At 46.5% G+C, this 14,471-nt stretch overlaps 1 protein-coding gene across 1 annotated transcript; it reads right to left on the reverse strand.

Moving 5' to 3' along the window:
- Positions 1-756: 756 nt before the first annotated feature.
- Positions 757-14,186, reverse strand: SIK1 (salt inducible kinase 1). The gene is made up of 14 exons (XM_036384673.2): positions 14,088-14,186; positions 13,585-13,789; positions 12,741-12,857; positions 10,074-10,137; positions 9,712-9,873; positions 9,294-9,418; positions 9,056-9,179; positions 7,889-8,112; positions 7,474-7,623; positions 6,761-6,883; positions 6,287-6,515; positions 5,343-5,618; positions 4,600-4,834; positions 757-3,811 (listed from the first exon to the last, which is right to left on the reverse strand). Exons 2-14 carry the CDS (start codon positions 13,735-13,737, stop codon positions 3,385-3,387), a joined length of 2,409 nt encoding a protein of 802 aa, XP_036240566.1. The 5' UTR covers positions 13,738-13,789; positions 14,088-14,186; the 3' UTR covers positions 757-3,384.
- Between the last annotated feature and the right edge of the window lie 285 nt (positions 14,187-14,471).

Consider the following 14,471-nt stretch of genomic DNA (forward strand, 5'->3'; position numbering starts at 1 on the left):
GAAAGCAAAATAAGTAAATATTATCTCTGTTTCCTCACAAGCTTCTGTTTAACTTCTTGGATTTACCTTTCATCACTCTCCCTTTCTTTCAAAATGTGATAGGTGGGATTTAAAATAAAAACTTCAGGATGGAAAAAAAAAGAGGAAAAAAAATTGATCCTTAATTTCTTTTTAAAAAACAACATTGCTTGGGAGTTTTTTTGGGTTTTTTCCCTGAGTGTTTGTCAGGTCAAACTAAAGCTTGTCAATATTTAGGGGTCCCTTTGCAGACAAAATCATTCCTCTCTCTCATTGTGAGTGCATGAGCTGAATACAAAGCCCTTTCAGTATTTTTTTTAACTCTCAAGTTATATTTTACAAGACACAATCCACTCTCCCCTGTGACTCCCTCCCTCCCTTTGCTCCTGTCAGGAGCTGCCCTAATCTGGCTGGGGCTGTCCCAGCTGAAGGTGACACTGAGGGAGGGAGGGAGGGAGAGCCCATCTGGTGACACCACCACGCTGGGCCATCCTCACTGCCCAGACCTCTGGTCCTGCTGCATTTTATAACCCGATTACCACGGACTTGGTAAATTCAGACAGATTGCCTACCAGCAAAACGCTCAATATCCCATTATCAGATTTGTGGGCCCACCATCCCTCTTCATTTAGGATGCAATAGAAAGTGTCAGTAATGTCCTATGGAGTTGGGCTTGAAAATGAGTCTTGACTATGCAAATCAAAAGTGCACTGGGTGAAGATACTCCACAGAATCACAACAATTTTAAAACATTTTTTATTTAAATATTAAATAAAACACATCAACTAATCATTTTGGTGTACACCTCTCATTTTAACATAAGAAATAAAATGATTGTTCAGTCATGATAAAAAATAAACTATACATCTCAATTAAACCAATCACATAGTGTCTTTAAATACCCTATTGCATTGCAGTCTGCAGAACAGCACTGTCAAGATATCTACAAAAAAAAAAACCCAGACTTTTAAAATGACCTCTTCTGCTCCAGCAATAATTCCAAAGAGGTTCTACAGCAATTGGAAAAGAAAAGAAAATACTATGAAAGTAAAGTGCTTGTCATTGCTCAGGACAGGAAACAAAAGAATCTGTGGCCTTTAGATCCATGGCATTAAACAAAACACAAATTGAGGAGGAAGTTCTGTGGTTTAAGTACATGTGCTGCCCCTTACAATACTGAAGGCCAAGTTGCTGCTTTGTGACAAGCTGGCTTCTTCTTGCCCTTCTCTCCAGCCATCTCCATGCAATCTCTTTTTTTGGGTTGGGTTTTTTGGGGGGTTGTTTGTTTGTTTTCTTTTAAACCCACACTACAAATGAGCATGAGACTTTGGTGTTTTCTCTGCTGCAAGGCACCACTCATTAACAGGAGTTCAACTCGAGCAATTTTCTGTCACTTTGAAGCTTTCAGACCATGGAGCAGCAGTGGCAAGCTGGAGATGCACCAGTACAGACACACAGATACAACACACAGATAAAGAGGTTGTTTATGGAGAGCCACAGACAGAGCCACATGACATCTTCAACTCTTCCTACTCCCACCAATTAACCTGGTCAATCTTTGGCTTTTTTATTTTTTCCTTAAAAAAAAAAAAACAAACAACTAAATAAACCAAACAAAAAACCCAAAAAACCCCAAAACAGGTCTCTATATTATTTGCAAGTGTGTAATACTGCAGGTTGCATGAAGCCAAGGTAACTTGAAGGCACCCTGTGTCATACTAGGGAGATGGGTCCTTTAAGCATTTAGACAGAATGCAGCTACACTCTGACACTTGGATGGCAGCTCCCAGCCAAGCTGTCTCACTGTCTGCTCACCTGCTTCCAAAGTTTGCATGCACTCCCCAACTCATGTCTGTAGGAGCACAGCCTGTCCTCCCCTTTAAACCTCAGCACAACCTCTATTGACACCAACAGAAGTCATGGTCTGCCTCAGGAGGGGAGTTGGGGTTTATACCAGAAACACAACAGAAGCATATTACAAAATATAAAAAATAACTAGTGTTATATAGTTTTCTGCTTCCTATTTATATACATATACAGCATTAAAAACCATACGAAAAAACACCTACCTAATGCAAAACCTCGTTTTGCTAATATGCCAAAAAACAAACCAACCAAAAACAAACACCCAAAGATTGTGCTGTTTTACTCACTTTTAATACAGTTTTGTTCAGAAAAAGCTGTACTCCATTAGAGTAGAATTCTGTTCTAGCCTATTCCTTTTGTCTTTGTCAGTATATAATTATAACCTCAATATTGCACATTTCCCCAAGAGTCAGTTCTGTTTGGACCCTGATAATGAAATGCATAAAAACATAATTAGCAGCGGAAATAACGATGTGCAGCACTAAGAAATACCCCTCAGGCAACTTTGTAGGCAACCTCCAGGAGGGCTTTTTAAAAAGAAAACCCTTCCCATTACCCCACAGGTGCTGCTGCTTCCCTCCTCAGTGCCTCGGCAAGAATATGAACAAACTTAGAGTTTATAAAAAGATTCCTAAAGATTACCCAGACCAACAAAACATGGGCATGTGTGCACCTGTGTGTATGTACACACACACCACTCCCAAACAAACATCCCTGCAAAAGACCAGGCATTATGCAATTTGGATCCTGATTACCAAGGGATACATTTCCAATAGTTACTGCTTCTGCACTAATTAGAAGGGCATGCTGAGCTTTTCCAGCTGATGTATCAAGCAAGAAGTTCACAGTTTTCATTTAAAGTATGTGTATCTGGGAGGTGTGGAATGGGGATGTTGGTTCCTTTAAATAAAATGAGTGTTAACAGGAGGGAAAAGGAAAAACAACAAATGGCAATGCTTCCATTTTTGTCTCCTATGAATGCATAATGCTGCATGCCACTGGTTTTCTGTTTATTTTTTTTTTTTTTTAAGAGGTAATCATCTTCACAAACCCATAAATGAATATTGTGAAAAAGGGAGGCTCTGGTCCCTTCTTTGAAAAGCCTCTCCCTGCTGTGTCACCACTACTGACAGCTGCTAATCTTGCATAACAGCAGAGCTGTATTGGTCTGACTTGAGTACAGTACCGAAGAGTTCTTCCCCAACCACATCCCTCCCTGCCCCCACAAATGCCCCACCCATCTGCCCCATCATTATTTTTTTTCCTTTTTTTTTAAAAAAAATCAGTTTCTATTCGTATTTGTTCAGTGCAAGAATAGTAGAAGCAAAAAGACATACATATTGCTTGTTTCAGTCCTATAAAGTTGCCAGCTTTCTGAGCCAGACAGCCTCTTCACATACTTCAAAATTTATTGCTTCTGAGAGTCACTCGTCCCCACGCCGCCAGCCAGCCACGGAGCAGCGGTGAAAGTTCCCCCGCAACGAGAGCTGCCCAAAGCTCTCACTTGACCAGCACAAACTTGCCCAGCTGGCTGGAAGTCAGGTCCTCCATCTCACAGTCCCCGTGCTGCAGGGTGACAGTGTCGTAGCTCGGGGATGGCGTGGAGAAGCTCTGCTGCTGGGAGAAGGGGGCGGCCAGCGGGGCCGCGCTGCTGCTGCTGCTGCTGCTGATGTACAGGTGAGTGTCCAGCAGGTGAGCGGCCGACGACACCGGGGACACGCTCAGCCCCAGGAAATGAGGTTGGAGCAGTTGGCTGCTGCCAGCAAAGGCCAGCTCAAAGGAGTTCTCTCTTTGCAGCTCTGACAGCAGAATGGAGTTGGAGGCTTTGCAGGTTCCATCAGAGGAGGGGATGCTGCTTGCTGCAGTTGTCTGGGAGGTCTGGGGACAAGCTGTTTGGAGTAGTTGGTGATGCTGGAACTGGAGCATTCTGAACAAAATCCAACGGGGAAGAGATTAGTTCTATTCCTATTCCATGTTCTATTCCTTCCTTTCTTGCTCCTAACCTTGACCATAACTTTCCCCTTTGTTTCCCTCTATCAAACCTCTCCTTAGCCCAGCCAGCACAATCAAAGCAAGCTGCCCGTGCCAGGCTTTCCCTCATTCTGTCAGAATTCCCTACCCCTTCTGTCAGGGGGCAACTGTCACAACCAAGTTTATCTGGTCACGATTTGGCCACCTAATAATAGATGTTCTAGAGACAATGTGTGCAGATAAACCGGAAGCTCAATTTTCCATCTCGCTTCTATGGGAATGAAGAGGTGCCACCACACATGACATTTGAGGTCACTGGAACTGTGCCTCCTTTGTGGGCTGTAACTTTTCCAAATTACAAGGTCTCACTTCCTTGCCATGGGAAAATTACAGGAGGAGGCAGAGGAGGAAAGAAATCATTCCCAAAACTAACAAAGAAAAACACAGCTTGCAGTAGGGAGAAGCAATGTTTTCCCCCACACTACCAAACTGCTTCTCAATTCAGCAGCCTCCAAATATTTGAACATTGAGATTTTTGAGTGGAATTGCACGTCCTGTGTTATATGTGCCAGGGCAGGAAGCCACAAAGGAAGCCGAGCAGTTTACCCACTGCCACGCAGCAAAGATGGACGACAGGAACCCCCAGTGACCAAACCCCCAACCTCTTTTGCTGTGTTTACCCCTCCTTGCTTGCCCTTAACCCAAAGTAAACGCAATGAAAAGACACCAAAGCTCCTCCCTCACCTCTGCTGCTGCAGCACCTCCTCCAGGAGGCTTCTCCCCTCTCTGCTGCTCCCGCTGCTGCTGTACATGCAGGTGTTGGGCTGCGTGTGCTGGAAAGGGCTCATGGCACTCCTTGCTGCCCGAGAGGAGGAGGAGGACTGACACACCTGCCGAGCAAAGCCTTTGATTTTATTCAAGCCGAGGAACCCCTTGGCTCGAGCGTTCTTCCGCAGCTGCTGCCTAAAAGCCTTCAAGCCTGTGGGACATGAGGAAAAGAAATGCACTTTAATCCTCCTCCTGTTTGCCTGCAGTACAGATCAGCCTTTCTGGGCACTGCCTTCCTGGGTGGGAGAACTGGGCTGGAAGAGTTCATCTTCACCCTCTGCCTGGTGGTCAGAGCAGGATTTAGTTAATGAAACAGGGACTGGGACAGCTGCACCCTTGTGCAGATGGACGTGCATGGCAAAGGAAAAGCCTGAGAGAAATCATGACGTTGTACACTCCATATTTTAGGAGGAAGGTGGAGCCTGCCATCCCACTCACGGCAGCAGAAATATCTCCATGGGCAGGCTGAATCAGTGTCTGAGAACCTTTCCCCAGGGCATTCCACCCTCTCTCAGGGCCCGTGAACATGAGAGGCAGAATATCCAGGTGTCCAGCCTCAGTGTAACACTAACAGGCAGCAAGTCTCCCTGCACCCTACCCTTTCCCAGTGGCTCTTGGGAGGGTGCAACTCCTCAGCAACAAGGCCAGGAAGGCATTACCTTGAGTTAATGAGGTATCAGATGCTCGCCTTCCTTCTTGGAAGCTGACAGGCAGGAGAGAAGCACCTCCCATGCAGCCCTGGACTTGTAACACGGGAGCGTCAGACTGGGAAGCGAGGAAAGGCGACGTCATCCTCGCTGTGGCCGGGCTCCCCGTCATTACTTGACCTGCCAAACAGCTGCTCAGGGCCACTGAGCTGTCATTTGAAGATGAAGTAAGGCAGCTGTCTGAGCTAGTTCCCTCTGTGGGGCTGGCAGAGGAGGAAATGACTATACCTATGGAAGGGAAGGAAGGAGAGAAAGAACATTCCCAAGATGAGTACAGGAAGGAACAAACATGACATCAGAGCCTTCTGACCACCTACACTGGCACTAATAAACAGCCTTGAGCTGGAGAGGTGTCCAGCAACTCCTCTTGTCCCAGGGCTTGACTCCAGCAAGGGGTCAACAAATCAACAAATAACCTCAGTTTGGGCTCCTGTCCAGCTGGCCAGCAACACCAGCATCACCAGGCTGTGCTGGATCAGGCACACAGTGTTTTTTAGCACAACCAGGATGATTTGTGAACAGTTGTGCTTATTTAGTTGGCTCACAAGGTCTGGGTATGTACCAAACTCAATCAGTGAGGTGTTTTTTTGTTAAATTCAGGCACTTTTTCCTCCCCCAGTACAACAGCAGAAGCAAGCAGAGCAGGTTTGTGACCTGCTTGTGAGCATGCTCCCCTCTGAAGAGATCTAGGTGAAATACAACAGCACAGCTTCTCTTCCCTAAGGGCCCTGCTTACAGACAGAACTGGAGGGCAGAGTACAAACCTCTTTTCTAGGCTTTCCTACCCTAGTCAAGGTAAAATCAGCCCACTCTCCCTCAGCATCTGGGCTCCGTGACACTCCTCTGCTCTTTTCCCCTACCTACAGACATCCTTCATCTCTCCCAGACTTACTTACATGGAGGGACATGCTGATAGAAATGGGTGGTCACTTCTGCCAGGGTGTGCCTCCTGCTGGTGTTGCTAGGGATGCAGATGGGGTGGTGGTCATATGCCTTAATTTCATCTTCCAGCTCCTTCTCTTGCCTCACTTCCTCACTGATGGTGGTCTCCAGCAGGCTGTTCGGGGAGATGGAGCGGTTCCGGAAGAGCCCGTTGAAGTTGGTGTCCACAGGGAAGAACACAGGCTGGAAAACATGCCAGATCACAGACTTCAGGGTCTTTTCCTTCTTTCTGCACTACCTTTTAATGCTCTCCACAATCCTGTGGCATGTCTCCAGTAGGAATATTGTTTGAGAGGCTACGTGACAATGTGTCCAAATGCCAAATAAAACATAGGAGGGAGAGAACAGTCACGACCCCCATTGTTGTGGATTGGCAGAACAATGAAAAAAAAAAAGAAGCAATGCAGAGTTTATCAGGGAACACCAACCTGTAATGGATTGCTTATGTCACAGTCCATTTCTGCCTGCAAGGATGGCTGAATCAGGCTCTGAGGTTGCTGGTAAAGCAGAGATGATCGCAGGGTTTCACTAGTGAGAGTGTCCTGAGGCATCTGGAGAGAGAGCGATGCACAGAAGCCATCACACACACTGCAGTTCCACGTGACTTTTCAGATACTGGAGAGTCACAGAATTTCAGAGCCACCTTCCCTGCAAGCTCTCTCCTCATGCTTTCTATGAAAATGAACAAAGCTAATCCATCAATGCCAACACAAACACAGAACTCCTCCTCCTCCTAAGTTAGGCAATTTAACTGGAAGTGCAATTTGCAGAGGCACCCAAACCACACTTTAAAGGGGGTGGGGGCGAAGAAAATAAAATGAATGTCAGAAAAACACATTAAGTGACTCATGGAGTACTTCTACAGGATATGCAACAAAGAAGCATAACCAAGCCATGCCTAAAAGGGCAGATTTCCATGAGAAGTCTAATCCTGTGGCTCATTATTGACCTGCACTGGAGGCAGACTATTCTTTGGACCATGACCCGCGGTCACTTCCTAGGAAACAGGGCATTAATATTCACTCAGCCTCCTGCTGAAGAACAGCAGGCTGTGTCCTGTCAGAGGGCACCACTATCAGAAATGGTTCTCAGAAGCTTGGCAGCTGCATGGAAAGGGAGATGCAAAGGTGCCTCTGCTCACCTCAGCGTTGGTGATCTCGGAGCTCCGGGGCCGCGGCTGCCGGCCGGCTGCTGGCCGAGTGGACACCTGGCTGCTCCGGTACTCCTTCAGGCGCTCCAGGAGCAGGTAATAAATGGCAGCAAAATGGTTGTAGCTGCTGTTCTGCAGGGACTGGAAGACATTGGAAGGGCCTTCTGAGTTGCAGGTAATTCAAGATGTAAGCAGTCAAAACTCATCACTAAGGGCTCTGAGCAGCACGCTCGAAAAACCAAGCAAAATCCACAAGGGCAGTGAGGATTTTATCAGTGACACCAGATCAAGGCCACTTATTGAATAACCCATGAGTGCACCACTGGCATTCTGGTGGTCACTGGAGATGTATCTAAAGGGCAAGAGATGTATCTGGTGGAGATGTATCTAAAGGGCAAGAACTCACCTCCACAGTCCTCTGCCTGTCGATGCCAAGTGTTTGCATGATCCCAAGGACCTGCTCGTTGTAGTCGCCCAGGTTGGAGTTGTAGTTTTGCATGGAGAAGGACAAGGACTGCTGCTGCTGAAGGGAGGGGTCAGCCTGCATCCACTTGTGCTGCTTGATCTGGGAGATGGTTATCCGCTTGGTTGGGTCCACAACCAGCATCCGCCGGATTAGTGTTTCACAGTCTGGGTGACAAAGAAAGACAAACTCATGAGCAAGGGGCAAAAATGTAACAGCCCAGCCCCAGGTCACTGCTAAGAACACTTCCCAGCAACAGTGTAAGATGCCTATGAAAGCAGGAATTAAAGGTTTGAGTGCAGCTGATGACTGATCTGACTATTAGATATCCCAGACAGCACAAGAGATGTTGACATGCATATCACAAAAACAATATCTCACTGCAGGAAATGAAGCTGTACTGGATACCAGGTGGCCTTGCACCTTGTACAAGAGTTGGTTTTGAGAGGATGCAGGTTTGATGGCATTACATGCACATAAAATAGGTCAGAACTTAGTACAGCACCCCATCACATACAACTTCCTGGTCCTGGCCCTATACTGCTTATTTACTTATAACCAGGAAACAAAGCTGTTCATGGCTATAACTGATAAACTTCAGACTTCAGCAGTTATCTCCACGTGACAACACAGGCACGTTCACTTGGTTTTGAAACCAAATCAGAGAGAGGTGATAATACTCTTCAGTTTCATGTTTCTCATCAGACTGTTGGAGTTCTCAGGAAACACTGCTGAGTCCCACTGTTCCTGCTCTCCTTGGCAGCACAGCCACACTGGAATACCCTCCTTCTGCATAGCTAAAATATCTTAGGAGAACTACACCTATGTCATCATTGCAGGCTACTCTCATTAAAATCCTGTTTTCTCTCTTTTCTGAGCGATTATTTTTCCAGCTGGGGAGTCAAGTATTTTTGTAATCCATAGGGATATTCTAAGAAAGGAAACTACAGCTTTTTAGATGCACCACAAAGCAGATCTCAGAAAAGAAAACATCTCCTGCCCTACAGAAACTACTGGATACATGAAAACAAAATAATTGCCAGCTGCAAACTGGATAGCTACTCCTTTATAGCACCTGTTCTAACATTAAGGATCTGAAAAAAAAAGCACCTTCGGACATGAAGTAGGGGATGCGGAACCGCCCCTCCAGCACTCTTTGCCTCAGGGTTGGTAAATTGGGTCCATCAAAAGGCAGAGAACCGCAGACAAGGACGTACAGAACCACCCCAAGGCTCTGCCAATAGAAAACAGCACAGCAGATGAGTGACTCCAGGGAAAGCAATGACTCTGAAGGCCCACAGACCCTCACAAGGTGTGAAACGCAGTTTCTGAGGAATAGCAAGCTCACCCATATGTCAAGGTGAGGTCCTTCATACTCTTTGCCTTCGAAAACTTCTGGAGCTGCATAGGGTGGGCTTCCACACCAAGTGGAGAGGGGCTCTCCCGACTTGTAAAAGTTTCCAAAGCCAAAGTCTGAAATAAAGATGAAAATCTGGGGTAAGATAACAACACTCAACCGCATACTAATATTTCAGAAGTAGCAGAAAATGGAGAGAAAGGAACAGATGTGTTGCTTTGTTTTCTGCCTATTCATTTAAGCTACTCCCTTCTGTTCACAAAATCTGTTCCAAGAAATATCTGTAACTCTTTGTTTTATTTTCACTTACAGAAATACAAACACATTTACAGGATCATCCTAGGGAAACCCAAACGTCTAAACAACATGCCTGATGTTCTTTATAAAGTGACCTCCTCTTTCCTAGTACCTGCTAATTTGATGTTCATGTTAGCATCCAGCAGGAGGTTCTCTGTTTTGAGGTCCCTGTGCACGATGTGGTGGCTGTGACAATATTCCACTGCTGAGAGAATCTGCCAGAACTTCTTCCGTGCTTCGCTCTCGCTCAGGTGCCCGTTGGAGGTCAGGTGATCTGCCAGGCAAAATCAGAGAGGATTGAGAAACACCCCGAAGAAATTTTTCATAATCCTGCAGGTACTGCGCTTGCTGTTTGACAGCTGACCACACAAGCCCCAGGTTTTTAATCAGAATGTATCTGTTACTCAGGAATGACAAAATAAAGCCATGGTTTCTAAATCTAAGGAACTGTGAGCTCCGTCAGTGAGGACTTACCAAACATTTCTCCATTCTTTGCAAACTCAGTAACAATGTACAGCATATCCTTTGTCTCCATAACCTGTGAAGACATGAGAGGACACGATTTAAAAAAAAAAAACAACAAAACAACCAGAGCTCTACAGTTTCATTTATTTTTCTATGTGAATTCTCAAACATATCCATTCAAATTCATATTTGCAGCAGCAGCTGGCAGTAAAAGCATCTAATTTTGCACCACAGAGTTCTTTCCAAGCAGACTGGTAATGAAAAAGATAACAAATCAAGGCTTATGTGCCTACATTATACAATGGCTTCCCAGGCCATTGTTCTTCTCACCATTACCAAGCCACCTAATCTCACTAAGAGAGCAGATGAGTGTTTAGATAATTTCATACACTCCCCTTTTGTTAAAATATGCACATATAGTTTTATGACATATTTTCAACATGCAAAGAAACACAGAAGTTTATCTAAAGTTGTCTTTGTTTCAAGACTAGTGGGGGCTCAGATCAGCAGAGATGGCTGCAAGCTGGACAAAGCAAGAAGTGGTATCAGATCCCCTGCTCCTGCTTGGAGTTGGCTGGGACATGGAGAGCCTCCTGTGCAAGGGATAACAAGCTCCTGTTTGTGTAACAGCAGTGCTTGATGCACATCAACAACTGTCAATATATTGCCTATCAATCTAGTATCAATTTGCTTTGACATTTCACAGTATTTGCCTTTGGAGGAAAATAAAAAAGAATAACTAAAATCCAAACGACGAATGAGAGATGCTGAGCGTTTCCAAGTTCATCTTCAGTTGCCACAGCACACCTTTGAAACGTTGCATTTCAGAATACAACATTTCCCTGGAAACTTTTCCCTCTTACGGAGCAGATACTTTGTTTTGGAAGCAGGAGGCTCACAAGAGGTTAACAATCCAAAAAGCCTCAATTCTACTTCAAAGGCTGTAACTTCCAGGCTCCCAACATGTAACCTTTTTCAAAGACTCTTGTCCTCCCCTCACTACAAGTACACACAGACACGAAATGAAAATAAACAAACAAGGAGCAAAGGAAGAGAGGTTCCCAGTTAAAAAACTGAAGGAAAGTGTTCTGGGAAACTTGCCAGCTGAATGAAATTAAGACGTGGTGCTGAAACTAAAACAATGATGAAATAATACAAGAACACACACCCTACACTGGTATGTCATCTAATTCCATCTCTGCTTCTCAGCCTCCATCAAACAGGTAAAGCATCAGTTACAACAACAAAGAAAAGAAAACTTCACTGAAAAGAAATTATGGTCCACTACCAACGTCATCTGCTGCATCAAGTGAAGTGGTTCAACGAGATGGAATTTAACCTGCTTTTCTAAATGCTCTGAAACAGTATTTTCACCCACATCATTCCACTGAAATGAACTCAACCAAACTGTTAGAATGTTTCTGTGTGTCCTATACTGCCCCGTGGGCAACCCTGACGTCAGCCCTCAACACAGAACCATTTTTGTTATGATGGGTGACACTATAAATACAAACACTTCATGTGTGTCAAGGTCTTTTAAAATAATGCCTTGCCTAAGCACCCGCCTTACTGGCTCTTCAGCCTTACATGTTAATTAAACTTTTTTTTTTCTTTTTTATTTTTTTAAGCTAACAAGCCCAGCAATAAGATCACAGCTGATAATAGTGTTTACTACTGCACATGGACTTTCAGACCTGCTGCTTCATCCATCTCCACCTTTCTGCCCTCTGCCCTTTCAGACAGGTCCAGAAAGACTGACAGCTCTGCCCTGCTCATGGCAGGGGCTTGCACCAGATGACCTTTAAAGGTCCCTTCCAACCCCAACTGTTCTGTCACCTTAAATCCACACGGCATTGTTTAAATGATTAAGAGGAACTTACACCAAAGGCTACTTAGATCTAACGTTTAGAATTTGCAAAGCAGCCCTTGCTCACGAGACAAATGTGATCCTGCTTTCTGCACAACACACTCATTCGTTCCCACGGTTAAAAATATCCATCAGTGCAGAAACTAAATAAATCTAAACCAAAATTCATGTTGTGAAACTCTGCAGGGGAAAGACACTTAAAATACACGTTCAAAACGACACAAACTGCAACAGAACAACCAAACAGGTGATTTTTGACATATTCTAAGATAGCAACATTTACCACCTTTTCATTTTTCACTAATCTAATTCTTCGATTAAGTTTCCACTTAGACTTGCTACTTAGATTAATTTGGTTTAATTGTCGGTGATTTTATATCCCTTCCACTAAAGGCAAACTCAACTTTAGTCCTTCCTTCTCTACCACCCAATGTGAGTTTAAGTCTTCCTCTTATCTAAAGCATGTAAGAAGTTCCAGTCCTCTAGACTGGGAAAAGCAGACAAGGTAGGAAAAGCAAGTTAATGATAGAAGTTCAGCTAACCCATTCCTCAGTCTGAAACAAACGTCAGCCTGCTTTCAGCTTTGTAAATTTTACAGTGAATTTTGTCCAAAAGCTGTCTAATACCAGAATCTCGTTCAAAGAATGAAGAATGACTTTGAAGACATCCAGTTTACTTCAAACGTTTTACAAAAAGTATTTCAGTATTTCAATATGCTTTCTCTCCACAAATATCAGATGCAAAAATCACAAGCAAGAGACCACAAGCATATTTTATATATGTGGTGCACTTCAAAGGTGGACTCTTACCTGATATAGCTTGATAATGTGGGGATGATTCAAAAGCTTCATTATCTGAACTTCTCTATAAATCTTCTCCAGGTTGCTTGGGTCTAACCTTGTTTTGTCTATTATTTTTATTGCAACCTGCAAATTTAAATAATAACAAAACAACCCCAGGTATTACAAAACAGGTACTCTCACTGTTAAGATACCTTAAAAAAAAAAAAAAAACAAACAAAAAAGACACACCCCCGCAATAACACACCACTCACAAAATCCAAGTAAAGTAGCTTTTAAAGTAGCTTTTAAAGCACAGACTTGACAAAGCTGATCCTGTTTTTCTGAACCGCACAGAATTCGCGGCACAGAACGTTTTCGTTTTTCTTTTCTACGTCAAAGGATTACACGTAAGGTAGCGAACAGAACTGCAGAAATTAGCACTGGACAGGATTCTGTAAATCTTTTAATCCGTCCCATGCCAGTGAAAAACAGATCCCTGTTACAGACTATCTCCTAGTGTAGTGACTGAGACGGTTTTGACATGCACCAGAAATATAAATACGGCTGCATGCCCAGGAAAAAAATATTTCTGCAAAAAAGACCCCGAGTTCTTGGTTCTTGAAGACCACTGAATGAAAAAAAAAAAAACCAAAAAAAACCACAAAAAACCCCAAACGTCTGAAGCACGGCGTTTCCAGCAAACTGAGAGTAACTCAACAGAGCTACAGTAACACAGAACTGCGGGAGCTGGGGTTTCTTTGCAGGCATTCTTGCCGCGTTTTAATTCTACACAGCGGGAAAACTCGCAGCCCCCGTCCCGCGGAGCGCGGCATCACCCGCGGGGCTCCGCGCCCGCTCCCCGCGCACCCACCTGCGTCTTGGTCACCCTGTGCCGGGCCAGCTTGACCACGGCGAAGTTGCCTTTCCCCAGGGTCCTCTCGATGTCGTAGAAACCGACTCGCAGGGGCCGCTGCTGGCCGTGCGCGGCCGCGGGCGCCGATGCGAACTCCGACATGATCACCATGGCTCAGGCGGGGGGCGGGCAGCGCCTCAGGACGGGAGCATCCGCGCAGCACCTGCACGGACACGGCAGCGCCTCAGGACGGGAGCATCCGCGCAGAGCCCGCACGGACACGGCAGCGCCTCAGGACGGGAGCACCCGCACGGACACGGCAGCGGCAGCGCCTCAGGACGGGAGCACCCGCACGGACACGGCAGCGGCAGCGCCTCAGGACGGGAGCACCCGCACGGACACGGCACCGTCAGCCGCGCTCCGCTCCGCCGGCCCTGCCCGCCCCGTCCGCGCTGCCGCCGGCCCCGCTCCCCCCGCGGCCGCGCAGAGCCCGGCGGAGCGGCCGTGGAGCCGCCTCGTACCTGGCGGGCGGAGCGCGGTGTGCGCGCAGGGCTGTGCGGGCGGGCGGCCGCGCGTGTGAGTGAGTGCGGCGGGGCCAGCGCGCACCGGGGGGCAGGCGGCACCACGCGGGATGTCCCGGCCCCCAGCCCTGCCCGCCCCTCGCCTCCATGCGCGCACCGCCCGCCCCGCCCGCCTCTTCCCCCCGCCCACCGCCGAAAGCCGAGACGGGCCCATTGACGTCACTTTGACGCCAGCGAGACGCGCGGCCGGGCGCGGGGCTGGAGGGGAGCGGAGACACCGGGACGTTGCCAGGGAACGGGCGGCGCTGACGCGGGCGCTGATGGAGCCGTCGCCCGGGAGACCCGGGGGGGGCGGTGACGTCAGGGCGGGGGGAGGCAGGGATG

The sequence above is a fragment of the Molothrus ater genome, chromosome 2, assembly GCF_012460135.2.
Source record: "Molothrus ater isolate BHLD 08-10-18 breed brown headed cowbird chromosome 2, BPBGC_Mater_1.1, whole genome shotgun sequence".
Taxonomy (NCBI): Eukaryota; Metazoa; Chordata; class Aves; order Passeriformes; family Icteridae; genus Molothrus; species Molothrus ater.